The sequence below is a fragment of the Symphalangus syndactylus genome, chromosome 1 (genome assembly GCF_028878055.3).
Source record: "Symphalangus syndactylus isolate Jambi chromosome 1, NHGRI_mSymSyn1-v2.1_pri, whole genome shotgun sequence".
Lineage (NCBI taxonomy): Eukaryota > Metazoa > Chordata > Mammalia > Primates > Hylobatidae > Symphalangus > Symphalangus syndactylus.
Window position 1 is genome coordinate 156,977,631 of NC_072423.2, and position 14,151 is coordinate 156,991,781.

At 38.1% G+C, this 14,151-nt stretch overlaps 1 protein-coding gene across 2 annotated transcripts in view; it reads left to right on the forward strand.

The window, feature by feature from the left end:
• The window catches only part of CSMD1 (CUB and Sushi multiple domains 1), a 2,032,824-nt gene that overhangs the window by 1,916,459 nt on the left and 102,214 nt on the right, over positions 1–14,151 (forward strand). For both annotated transcript variants that reach the window (XM_055289255.2, XM_055289263.2), the window contains exon 50: positions 2,334–2,519. In XM_055289255.2, the coding sequence (XP_055145230.2) occupies positions 2,334–2,519 (186 nt within the window). The remainder of the gene's footprint in view (positions 1–2,333; positions 2,520–14,151) is intronic.

Consider the following 14,151-nt stretch of genomic DNA (forward strand, 5'->3'; position numbering starts at 1 on the left):
GCAATCCTCCCATCTCGGCCTCCCAAAGTGCTGGGATTACAGGCATGAGCCACTGTGCCTGGCCCACATGTATTTTTGATGGTTGCAATACCTGATCATCCATTTAAACATGAGATATTTTAGACCTTGAAATTTCCAGGAGTTGGGATTTTAGTGGGGCATACATTTTCTTTTACTTCTCTGGCAATTTCCCATTGTATTTATTTAATATTTTGATAAACAAGAAAGAACCAATACTGCCAACCAAGGAACTCCAACAATACCAGGGGTAACCTGTGATAACCTGTGCTTCTGCAGAAGAGAGAATAGTCTCGGTTGGGAGTCATAAGATCTGTTCTCTGGCCAGACGTTACTAAGTCATTGTGTCACCTTAGGTTAGTCATTTTCTTTTTTGTTATTCTTATTATTATACTTTAAGTTTTAGGGTACATGTACACAATGTGCAGGTTTGTTACATATGTATACATGTGTCATGTTGGTTTGCTGCACCCATTAACTCATCATTTAACATTAGGTATATCTCCTAATGCTATCCCTCCCCCCTCCCCCCACCCCACAACAGTCCCCGGTGTATGATATTCCCCTGCCTGTGTCCGTGTGTTCTCATTGTTCAGTTCCCACCTATGAGTGAGAACATGCAGTGTTTGGTTTTTTGTCCTTGCGATAGTTTGCTGAGAATGATGGTTTCCAGTTTCATCCATGTCCCTACGAAGGACATGAACTCATCATTTTTTATGGCTGCATAGTATTCCGTGGTGTATATGTGTCACATTTTCTTAATCCAGTCTATCGTTGTTGGACATTTGGGTTGTTTCCAAGTCTTTGCTATTGTGAATAATGCCGCAATAAACATACGTGTGCATGTGTCTTTATAGCAGCATGTTTTATAATCCTTTGGGTATATACCCAGTAATGGGATGGCTGGGTCAAATGGTATTTCTAGTTTAGTCATTTTCTTTATATGTAGAATTATGTGTTTATATAAATTCATTCATCCAGCCCTTCCCGCTCTGTCCTGTTACACAGATATTCTCATTAGAATCTACATGGGAAAAACTTGAACTATCTGAATTTAAATCCATGGTGTGAACAATATCTTTATGACTGATTGAGCAAAAGAAGGCTCTTGATTTAGTTACCGTAGAACTTTTCTTTTATGAGTGCACCTGAAGTGGGTACGTGATCGTTGAAATGTCACCCTCTACCTGCCTGACTGTTGGTTTCATGACTGTCATGTGTAGTCATTTGAGAATTTTTTTCCTTGTCCCATAGTAGATACATCTGGATAAGACATAGTAAATTTAAGAAGAAAGGGTTTACGCGGAATTCTTCCCAAATCTTGTTCTTTATGAAACCTCTTCTGCACGCATGCCTCTTTCTTGCATGGTCTTTCCCGTGAAAGCAGTCTGCATCTCCACTAGATAGATGCTGCCTTCTGCCCTGGGAATCTTCCCTGAGTGCCTCCTATGTCAGTTCCTTATGTCCTGTTTTCTTGTAGCAGAACTTCCTGGGACTTTAAGGAAAATGAGTTGGGGAAGGGGAGAGGGGCAATAAAGGGGGAAGGCTTTTAAGAGCTGAGGTGGCTGATTCTTAGGAATTTCGACACCAAAGAGTCAACACTGCAATAAACATTGTGATGCTAAAGATGCTACTTCATCCCTTCCTCTTTCTTTCCAATATGAGTTGAAGTTGAGTGTGTGATGTTGTGCTCCCCTGGCCACACCCTCTGATAAAACATGTCAGACTGCGGTTAAGCTGCATGAGAGTGGTCAGCCTTGTCTTCCATAAAAATAATTTTGAAGAGCTTTTATTCTGACCGATTTTCCATTGTTCCTCATTAACCTTTAACATCCTTAAGATTTTGAAAATGTGTATACTTATCCCACACCCTAGAAATAGAATTCATGCCGGGCATGGTGGCTCACGCCTGTAATCCCAGCACTTTGGGAGGCTAAGGCAGGTGGATCACCTGAGTTTGGGAGTTGGCAAACAGCCTGGCCAACATAAAGAGTCTCTACTAAAAATACACAAACAGCCAGTATGGTGGTGTGCACTTGTAATCTTAGCTGCTCGGGAAGCTGAGGCATGAGAATCACTTGATCACTTGAACCCAAGAGGTGGAGGCTGCAGTGAGCCGAGATCGAGTGATTGCACTCCAGCCTGGGAGACAGCACAAGACTCTGTCTCCAGAAAAAAAAAAAAGAAAAAAAATATAATTCACAATTTTTATGAAAAATAGAGTCAATAATAATGATTAATCACAATTAATAGTTTTAATAACTAGAAAATAATTTCTGTAAGAATAAGCCTGCATTTGTTTCATTTCTTTTCAGCTGTGTCCTGTGGAATCCCAGAAGCCCCAGGAAATGGTTCATTTACCGGGAACGAGTTCACTTTGGACAGTAAAGTGGTCTATGAATGTCACGAGGGCTTCAAGCTTGAGTCCAGCCAGAAAGCAACAGCCGTATGTCAAGAAGATGGGTTATGGAGCAACAAGGGGAAGCCGCCCACATGTAAGCGTAAGTGTTCCAGGGGCATCTGCCCATCTTTGTGGGTTTACCTGGGAACTGAATCCTATGGGGAGAAGTCCAGGTTCCCATGTTCAGAGGTCCTCTCCCACACCTTGTGACGATTTGGTCTCTTTCATCATCGTAATGTTAAAACCAATGTATTGCATATAAAATGTTTCAGCCATTTACAATGAGCTATGCACTCTTGAATGTTAGGTGAATCCTAAATATAGACAGTACAGACATGATGTAATTTGCGCATCACATCCTATTCTGTGCTGCCATTTTCAATTTGGGGGGATGAAATCTAGAGGAAATTGAGACATTAAGCCCTGCAATAACACTCTACGCAAGATGTTAAAACATAACTTAACACAATCTTTCCTATTTATCTTCCACCTAATTTTAAGTTCTTTGAAGTCAAAAGCAGGGCCTCATTTATTTGTGTATCACCTACTCTGCATAACACATTGATCTTCAGTAAATAAAGCATTAATTTAATTTGTGAAGTGGGGTAAGTTTTCAAGAAAGCTATTTACAGTCTATAGTAATAATCTTGAAAGATTAACAAATTGGAGTACTTTCTGAAACTCTAGTCTTAAGGAATAATAGTCTATAATGCAAAGCCCACCAGAAGAAAAATTCCACTCACACACACACTGAATTTCTACAGCAAGATTTTCATTGCAGGTATATTAAAACTAGTCTCAAATTGGAAATAATGTAATTTCCCACTTTTTCTAAGTTAAAAACTATATAACATTTGTATATAGACAATGAATTTTTATGGTTCTATAATCTTTTTCATTTAATATATCATATATATCTTTATGTGTCGGTACATATAGAATGACCTCCTTTAAAAAAAACTTTATTTTAGGTTCAGGGATACATGTGCAAGTTTGTTATATAGGTGAATTACATGTCACAGGGGTTTGGTGTGGAGATAGTTTCCTCAGCCAGGTAGTAACCATAGTACCCAATACATAGTTTTTGAATCCTTAGCTTCCTCCCACCCTCCACCCTCCCATAGGCGCCAGTGTCTATTGCTGCCTTCTTTATGTCTGTGTGGACTCAATGTTTAGCTCCCACTTACAAGAGAGAAGATGTGGTATATGGTTTTCTGTTCCTGCATTAGTTCACTCAGAATACTGACCTCCAGCTCCATCCATATTGTAAAGGACATGATCTCACTATTTTTATGGCTGCATAGCATTCCATGATGTGTATGCATCACAGTTTCTGTATCCCGTCTACCAATGATGGGCATTTGGGTTGATTCCCTGTCTTCGCTATTGTGAGTAGTGCTGCAATGAACATACATGTGCATGTGTCTTTATGGTAGAACAATTTATATTCCTTTGGGTATATACCCAATAATGGCATTGCTGGGTTGAATGAGGGTTGTATTTTAAGTTCTTTGAGAAATCACCAAACTGCTTTCCACAATGGCTGAACTAATTTACACTCCCACCAGCAGCATGCAAGTGTTCCCTTTTCTCCACTGCCTCACCAGTATCTGTTCTTTTTTTACTTATTTACAATGATATAGTTGCTCCAGTGATACTAGCAGAAGGATCCACATAGGCTTCAATAATAAAATCAGGTCATTGGCTTCTTTTTTTGTACACTATTTTGGTCATGTTAAAAATTTTAAACTTACTTATATCTATATACTTAGATAGAAATAGATAAACAATTATGGAAGGTGGTTGAGTTCTTCCCAACAGCTTTTATTTTTCTTCATTTCATCATTTTTATTGCATTTCCTGAGAGTCAGGCAATATTGAATCAACATTAGTATTTCTTGGTTATTTTCTTTTTAAGAAGGTACTATTTTATTGCGATTAAGTAATAGTATGGGAAGCTAGGATAGCAAGATACGTTGGTATGTTTTTTGAGTTCAGTCCTAAACAAAATTGTTCTCTCAAAATACGCACTTAACAGATGGCAATATGTATATGTGTGGGGTTGATTTTAATAAGAACGATATCCCAGACATTTATGGGCAATGTTTCTTTTGTACACAGCCTGGAGGTCATTCATAATGATGCCTCCATTTTTAAAGTTTGTATTTCCTGCCAAATATTTCAAAGAGCTTATCTACAAATCTCATAAAAACTCTGAAAAACTGGGACACAAATGAGGTGAAAACTACTAATTTGCAGATTTGAAGTTTGAATTCTACTCCCTCTTGTTCTAAATCCTATACCCCTTTATAATGCCAGTGGTTCTCTACTGGGTATGCATTGAAATAATCTGTAGAGATTTAAAGTAAATGGTAATGTCCGGATTTGACCCTTAGGGATTCTGAGGCAACTGGTCTTGGGTGGAGACCAATCATCAGTTGTTTTTTTTTTTTTTTTAAGTTCTCTAGGTATTATGCGTAAAATGTCAAGTATATGCCATGTCTCAAGGGAAAACCCATTTTAAATTTGTATACTATCTGAGAAAGAATTGCTAAATGACAAGGTCACTTTATAAAATGTAATTTTTATTTTCAGAGCTTTCATTTCTTTGTTTGACAGACGTTGTTCTTGAGAGTACTTTTAGGTTCACAGCAAAATTGAATGGAAGACACAGAGATTTCCCATATAACACACTGCCCTCAACATGTGCACACCTCCCCACTGTCAACACCTCACACCAGAGTGGGGTGCATGTTACTGTGGATGCACCTACATTGACATACCATCATCACCCAGAGCCCAGCGTTCACATGAGAGCTCATTTTCGGTGTTGCATGGTCTGTGGGCTTGGACGAATGTGTAATGACAAGGATCCACAATGATAGTATCACACCGAGCCCTAAAACTCTCCCGTGCTCCACCCATTCATGCCTTCCTGCATCCAACCCCTGCCTAACACTGACCTTGATCTTTTGTCTCCATAGTTTTACCTTTACTAGAATGTTATATAGTGGGAACCATCTGGCACCTAGTCTTTCAGATTGGTTTCTTTCACTTAGTAATATGCGTTTAAATTTCCTCCATGATTTTGCATGGCTCTAGCTCTCGTTTCTTTTTAGTACTGAACAATATTCCATTGTCTATATGTACAATGGCTTATTTACCCTTTTACCTACTGAGAACATCTGGGTTGCTTCCAAGTTTTGCAATTATGAATAAAGCTGCTATAAACATCTGTGTGCAAGGTTTTTATACAGACATAAGTTTTTAACACATTTGAGTAAATACCGAAGGTTGAGATTGATAGAGTGAATGTTGAGTATTTTTAATTTTGTAAGAAACCAACAGACTATCTTCAAAGAAGACCAGCATTTTGCATTCCCACCAGCAATGTGTTAGAGTTCCTGTTGTCCACGTTGTCACCAGCATCTGGTGCTAGCAGTGTCTGGATTTTGGCCATTCTCATAGATGTGCCGTAGTATCTCATTATTTCTTTAATTTGCAATACTCTGATGATACGTGATGTGGAGCATCTTTTCACATGCTCAGTTGCCATCTTTTTGTCTTTTTTCATGAGGTGTCTGTTCAGGCCTTTTGCCCATTTTTAAATAGGTTGTTAATTTCCTTTTTTTTTTTTTAAAGAGTTCTTTGTATGCTTAAATACCAGTTCTTTATCCCATATGTCTTTTGCAAATCCTTTTTTCGTAGTCTGTGGCTGGTCTTTTCATTTTCTTGATAGTGTCTTTTGCAGATCTGAGGACTTTAATTTTAATGAAGTTCAACATGTCAGTTCTTTTTAAAATGTATCCTGCCTCTGTTTTTGTATCTACAGTGTCGTCACCAAACCCAAGGGCACCACAATTTTCTCCTATGTTGTCTTCCAGGAGTTTATATTTTTGAACTTTACTTGTGGGTGTGTGATACATAATGGATTAATTTTTCTGGAGGGCAAAGATCTGTCTGGATTATATTTTAGAATGTAGATATCCAGTTTTTCCAGTACTATTTATTGAGAAGATTATCTTTACTCTGTTGGGTTCTGTTTGCTCTTCTGCCCGAGATTCGTTGACTAGATTTATGTGGGTTTATTTCTGGGCTCTCTATTCTGTTTCATTGACCCATTTGTCTACTTTTTTGCCAATAACATAATGTCTCCTTATATCCGTTTTATTTGGCTGTAACAGAATATGATGTATCAGACAGCTTTTTTCAAAAATTATTTAATATAATTTAGTAATTTGTAAAATTAATTAAAATAACATCTCCCAGTTTTCCACAAGATCTGTCTTGTTGGTTGTGAATATTTATAGTGACCTATTTGATTTTAGGTCAGTGTCCTGACTGACTTGGGTACTTTCATTACCTTTAAAGCTAAATAGAAATTGTTTTACCTGAAAATAATACAGCTCTTTGGGTATCAGAGATACATCATCTCAGATAAATTTTATTTCAAGCAATGATGTGTTACCCTTAGATTTCTTAAAGGATTTCTCACACATGTGCCTGTTACTTCACAGATTGACAAAATGAACAAGAACCTTTAGTCTATCATGTCAAGTTGAGGTGTTTGTGAACACACCCAGAACAGAATGCCTCCGTGGCGTAAGCAGAAACTACTTTTTATGTCCATATGAGCCATATTTCTGTGTTAAGGCCACACATAGCTGGGTTAAGGAATTAGACACACTCAAGTGTTTTCCACTGCATTGCAAGCTGGTCTCTAGAATGTCCATGCAAGTAGTTTATATCTGCCAAAAAAGGGATTGTCATTACATAACCCTGAAATAAAGAGCCAACTATGTGAAAATTATGAGGAAAAGAAACACAATGTAGGTTTTAAGTCGTTGGTTGGGGATAAAGGAAGGGAGAAGCAGAGAGTTTCGAAAAGACGGGAGCAAAACAAAGTGCCCTGGATTCCATCAGGAGAGCATGTGAGATGGTGAGTTCCATGCGCACGGCGAGGCAGAGACATTATTGGTACAGGGAGGAGCTGTGTACTCGCAACCCCTCACTGAGTGTCCTGGAGCGTGTGCTGTGAATGGGGCATCAGGCTTGTACCCACTGGTGTGAGATTACTAAGTGATAGCTCCTGCCCTTGGAGCCTGAAGGTACGCACAGGACATGAAACAGAAGGCCGGATGCAAACCGCAGCGGAAAGGAATAGCTGATGTAGATGAAGGAACGCGGGAATCATCTGGGACCAGTTTCTACAGAAGAGATGGCTGGGACCAGAGCCTGGCCTGGCAAAATAGGAGTAAATCAGAGCAACTCTTATTTTTTTTTTTTTTTTTTTTTTTTTTTTTGAGAGGGAGTCTTACACTGTTGCCCGGGCTGGGCTGCAGTGGTGTGATCTGGATCTCAGCCCACTGCAACCTCCGCCTCCTGGGTTCAAGTGATTCTCCTGCCTCAGTCTCCTGACTAGCTGGGATTACAGGCACCCCCCACCACGCCCAGCTAATTTTTGTATTTTTAGAAGAGACAGGGTTTCACCATGTTGGCCAGGCTGGTGTCAAACTCGTGACTTCATGATTCACCCGCCTCGGCCTCCCAAAGTGCCGGTGTCAGTCACTGCACCCGGCCCAGAGCGGCTCTTTGAAGAGTCACTCTAGACATTTGTCTAAGCTACATGATTCAATTTGAATAGCAATCATAGGAAGAAGATATTCTGTTCCTTATCTTATTGGTTTAACACAAAGAAAATAACTGAGATATCAAAGAATTTGCCGTATGTGAGCGCACAGATGTGGCTGGGCATCACAAAAACCTCTAGAGAAGTGTTGGAAGTCTTCAGCTGCTGCGGGGAAGGCTGCCTGGAAATGATTTGATTAGACACAGGTGCTTTGGGCATCATGAAAAGGCAGCAATTGTGTAATGCTGCCAAGGCCTGCCTGGGGGTACACTGTACCGCAGTGGAGGGAGATTTCAAGGCTCTGTCCATTCCAGCAGGCTGTACCTAGAGATAGTTCAGTGTTCACCTGGTTTCATGATCCGTGGGGGCGAAGGTCAGGAGACATGATTTGAGTGCACTGTTAGCTCTGAAATGTCCAGGGAGGGGAATAAAAAGAAGAAGCAGAGGTGAAGAAGGTGGGCAGAAGCCTGGTTTGGAGCCTTAGGACATTCCCAGCTACACACTGTCGGGTGGAAGGAACCGGAGGAGGCATACAGGTATCTCATTTAACCCTCAGCTCCTTTCTTGCTCTCACACTCATTCCCTCACCAAGCCCTGCCTCTGAAACACATCCGTCCACGTGGCTTCACTTCTGCACCACCCAGGTCACCACCTGAGCTCCTGAAACCGCCGCTGCCTCACCTCTGCTTCTCTCTTGTCTCCAAACAACAGCCAGGCTGACCTCGTGAGCATAGCAATCAAAACACGACACTCCTCTGCAGAAAAACTCCTGAGAGTTCCATGGCGGTAGAAGAAAATTCACAAACTTCTCTCTTTATTTTGACCTCCCTTCTCCAAAAGTAAAAGAAAAAGCTATGATAAAGAGGCAGACTTGGAGCCCCACCCACATCATGTGTGAGTCCCTGTGTGCATATGTAGGGCGACACACCATGTTGGTAATTACTAGCTTAAAACTAATCCTGTACCCCCTACTGTCTTCCACTCTTGGTTCCAATAGCTTTACACAAGTTAATTTACTTATTATGAGGTATGTAATTTCATTATCACCATGTTGTATAGAGGAAAACCAAAAGAAGGCATGAGTTGAGTAATTTGGTGAAGGCCATAGATACAGTAAGTAGCAAAGTCCAGAAAATTTGAGAAGAGAATCTTTCTTCCTAATTTCTAGGATATATTGCTTCTAGGAACTTACTAGCTCTCATGATTTTTAAATCCGATGCATTGTAAAACTGAGAACGCGCAGGAAACAGGTGCCACTTTAACATTGCATGTGGTTTATTCTGACAAGTATTAAGTAGGTGATGGGGTCACCATTCACTTGAGGATAGGTAATAGACCAGTGGCTTTAAGGACAAGGCCTAATTTTCTCTAAAATCTTCTGGAAAAATCAGGAATGAGGGGTCTCTTGCAGTTCACAGGTAAATGTATCAGTCGATAGGACTGTTTTGTGCCCATGTAAAACATATGACAGGTCTTAAGGTAGCTTCACTTATACCTATATATTTTTTTGTTTTAAAATACATATCTAGATGTATAATTGCTTTAAAGAAGTTATAATGACAAAAATTAACAAAATTGCTTCTCATTGTAAAGAAGTTATTGTAGGTTCCATTAAATGGTTGTTAAACAGCAAAAAGTCAATTTGCATCGCGAATACTCTTTTGATACCAACTATGATATGTTCAGTAATGTGAGAAAATAAATGTACCATTTACAATAAATTGGAAATCCATGTTAACGTTTTCTAAGCATCATCTGAAACTTTCAAGTAAGCATTTTCTTCCGTCTTTCATTAAAGTTTGTAAAAAAGAGATGTGGAGATTTTGTTAAAATTCCTTGGTATTCAAGGGCTGAAAAATCAATTTAATTTTTATTTGGGGGAGTATTTTTCTTCACTTAATTTAAGTGGGAGAAATCTGGCAGAGTAAGCATAAAACTTTACCTCTTAGTCAGAAAAATTTGGTTACCATTAAATGTCAAAGTATGTATTTCCCCAAGTCTCATTCCTTTGTATGCTATGTTGGTATGAAACAGTTTTTAAGTTTCTTTAACAATTGCAATAATATGTGGATCAGTACACTGAATCTCAAGAGATAAATACTTCAGCTTTGATAAATAGTAAATGCAAATGGTAAATAAAATTAGTTCGTTTCACCCTCAGGTTTTTAGTAAAATGAAGGTTATAATAAAGAATTATGCTTCCGTTTGCTGCCTTCTTGCAGTGGTACAGATCTCCGAGGCAGATGTTTGAGGCCTTTTTTTTTTTCATTTCAGTTATTTACTGACACTGGATTTGGATCATTGAAGACACGATTCATGCTAATGACATGGTGAAAGAAGTGAGGGCTATTGGTATTAACGGACTGGGTTTAATAGTTTGACAAAATGATGAGTAGATATGTATCATATACTGTGTATTTAGGAGAAAACAAAACCATTAAGCTAACCTTCTAATGAAAAACTAAGTTGTTTATTTCTCTGGTTCAAGTGAGCAAAGTCACCACAGGATTAAAATTTCTTTTCTAGAACAACGTAAAGAACAATGTGTACACATCTTAAATTTGATAGGTCACAAAAGTTAGAATGCAGTCACCTTTTCATGCAACAAGAAAATAAATAAATAAAAATTAAATGCTTTAGCCCAACATTTGGCATTGACAAATCAGTAGTGTCAGCTTCACATATGAAGGACAGTACAGTCTGGTTATTTACAAATGCTCAATATGGCATGGTATTTGGGCTAAAGATACGTAGAATATTATAAGTGTTTCCTTTTTGATTAAAAGAATGTAACACAATCACCATCAAGCTGCTATCGTAACTCATCTTTAGCTGTGGTACACCAGAGAAATAAACAACTTTCAATGGAAGAGGATTTTAGTGCTATTTTTTTCCCTAAAGTAGACATTAAGCTGCTGTTGTAGAGTGTTTGCAGCTCTTTCCAATATGTAGAGACATTTTTATTCATGAATATTTATACAAAAAAGGAATTCTGTCAAGATGATGCTCTGTATCACTTGAGAATGATATCATTTAATTAAAGAACAAATTGCATTTTTTTGGTAGTGCCTGTCCATACCTGTTGCCACTGTTCACTTTGTAATCTGTTTTTTGAATTCACTTTGGGTTGATGGTTTTGTCCAAGGTGTTGGATGAAGAGCACTTTAAAAGAAACTGGTATGTTGTTTTTAAGTTAATAATATGTTTAATAAATGTGTGATTTTTACATGAAAAAAGCCCCTAAGTTCTAATCCCAATATGTGGGTATTGTTTCTTTAGCTAAAATTACTACTAGTCAGTGAAGCAAAGCAGTCATTAACAATTTATTTATGTGGACTTACTCTATGCTGAGCACCATGAGGACTTTATATGATTAAATGCAATTTATATACATTATAAAAAAGGGAAAGCAAACCAGAGCCATACTAGCTTGATACTCTCATATCTAGTGATTGGTTTATATCACTAGTTACATCTAGTCATATCTAGTATTTATAGGTCATATAAACTAATCACTACAGTGACCTATGGTACTATATAATCTATATATATATCGCTATTTATATATCACTATATATACCACTATATATACTATATATAATCACTATAGTGACCTAGTCCTGTAGGTTTATATGTACATTTAGTACTATAGTGCATATAGTACATATACTACTATATAGTACATATAAACCTACAGTATTAGGTCATATCTAGCACTAGGTTTATATGCTCTATAAATAACTTAATGTAGAAAAACTATGTCTATGAGTACCAGGCACTGTTTTAATTATTTTACATGAGTTAAATCTTTGAGCTCTTATAACAAACCTATGAAGTACTGCTATCATGCCCAGAGTATAGATGGGAGCTTGAGTACCTTTCCCAAGGTTGCTCAGTTGGTCCGTGATGGAGTCAGCACTGAAGATGGTCCTTTGATGCTCACCCACAAGGTTACCCACGTGGAACTAGCGTAAAGTGCCTGTCCTGCTTTCAGCTGTGCTTTGACAGGGGATTCCCATAAGCAGGTTTACAAAGTCAAAGAGAGGTCCCATCCCCACCTAATCTAAATGCATCATCATCGTGTGCAGATGATAAATACATTTAGAAAATACTTATTAAGGTGATAAAAGGAAATGTCTCTGTGCTAGATGGGAGGTACATATCCACCTCTCTCTTCCGAGGCTGTTTGCTACATGCCTGGAAGAAATAGTTCAGGCCAAAAGGTCAGTTTGGTACCTTAGCTAACCAGATGCACGGGAGACCCCTGGAGAATTGTCCCCATCACCCTCTTGCCTGGGTGGCCTGGGAACAGAGTTGGCAGGTGCTGGAAACCATTGCGTGATGACAAGGGAGGCTTGGATTCCTAGTGGCATGGGAGCCCGCACAAAGTTGTTATGGCTTCTGTGCCTTCCGGAGCTGATGTTTCACAGAGATGAAGGGTGGACAATAATCACTAATGTGTTCTGAAACCAAGAGGACCGTGATGTCAAAAGGCATTTTAGAAATGAGCATAATGTTTGTGTGATCGTAGTGTACTGCTTTGAAGCACTTTACACCCACAGACTGTCGGTTAGATGGGTTTACCACCATTTGATGGCTGCCAGAAAGAGGCTGTCACAGGCTGGCAAAAACGCTGTGCTATGTTGAACTATCGAGTTTATCGGTTTATAAAATATCAGTAGATTGGCATCCTTATCTTTCATATAACAGTTCTAAACCTATACTTGAGTAAAGATGGGAATATTAGCACACATTTCTATCTATGAGTTTTTAAAATACATATCTCTACAGAAAGATGTGGTGCTATTTTCTTTGAAATGGTACAAGCATGTAACAACCAAAAATATTTCTACACAGCCAACACTTACATTGACATTTCAAAAGAAAAAGAAATAACCTGATGCTATGTATAATATTACGTCTAGAAAAAATTTAGATGTTGCTAGAAAAAGATTTTCAAGGTGTGTACTTTCATGTTAGCACCTTTTCAAGCATATGTATGATATTACCTGGGATTCTTTTTGTTTGGGATCGGAGAACAAGTAATACATATAAAATAGAAGAATTTGCTTGTTCTATATTAATATAATGCTGAAAAGAAAACATGAAAAAATGCATTTTAAGGGACATATTTTTGCTCTATAGTACATATATATTTAACTGTTAAAATAATATTCATTTGAGAATTTTCTAAATCATTTGTTTTAACCCTGTAAAATTTCCTTTTTATTAAGTCCAAAAGTGTTGAACGATATCAATTTCATGTAATTCAAAATTTCCAGGAGCTCTCTAATGCTTTTAAGTTCTGCTCAGCCATTTCATCTTGATTAAGAAAATTATTATTTCTTGTACAGAAATATTCATAATTTACTGATATGAAGAAAAATGCTTTGCAATTTTAGGCAGAGAAAAGGAAACAAATATGACACTAGAACTTCTGTAGAAACATTCAGCACGTTTTAAAATGTTCATGATGCTGCAAACGGTTTCCGTTAAATGTTTTGTATGAAAATATTACTCAGAAATATTCTAACAGATTATTTTCTACAAAACATTCAAATCGTCTGTTAATTTATATTATTATTATTATTATTTTGAACTGGAGTCTCACTCTGCCACCCAGGCTGGAGTACAGTGGCACGATCTCAACTCGCTCTAACCTCCGTCTCCCGGGTTCAAGTGATTCTTCTCCCTCAGCCTCCTGAGTGGCTGGGACTACAGGCACATGCCACACGCCCAGCTAATTTTTGTACTTTTAGTAGAGAATGGGTTTCATCATGTTGGCCAGGCTGGTCCCGAACTCCTGACCTCATGATCCGCCTGCCTCGGACTCCCAAAGTGCTGGCATTACAGACATGAGCCACCGTGCCCGGCCCAATTTGTTATCATTTTGTATATACATATATATGTTTCTATGTTTACATATATATATATATTTCAATTTGTAATCATTTTGTATATACATATATATGTTTACATATATATATATATTTCAATGTGTGTATGCTATCTACACCTTGATTTTTCCCTTTCACTCAATAAGAGTTGAAATCCATTAAAAAAAAAAAAAAAAAGAAATCCATTTGAGAAACTAAAGCTTCTC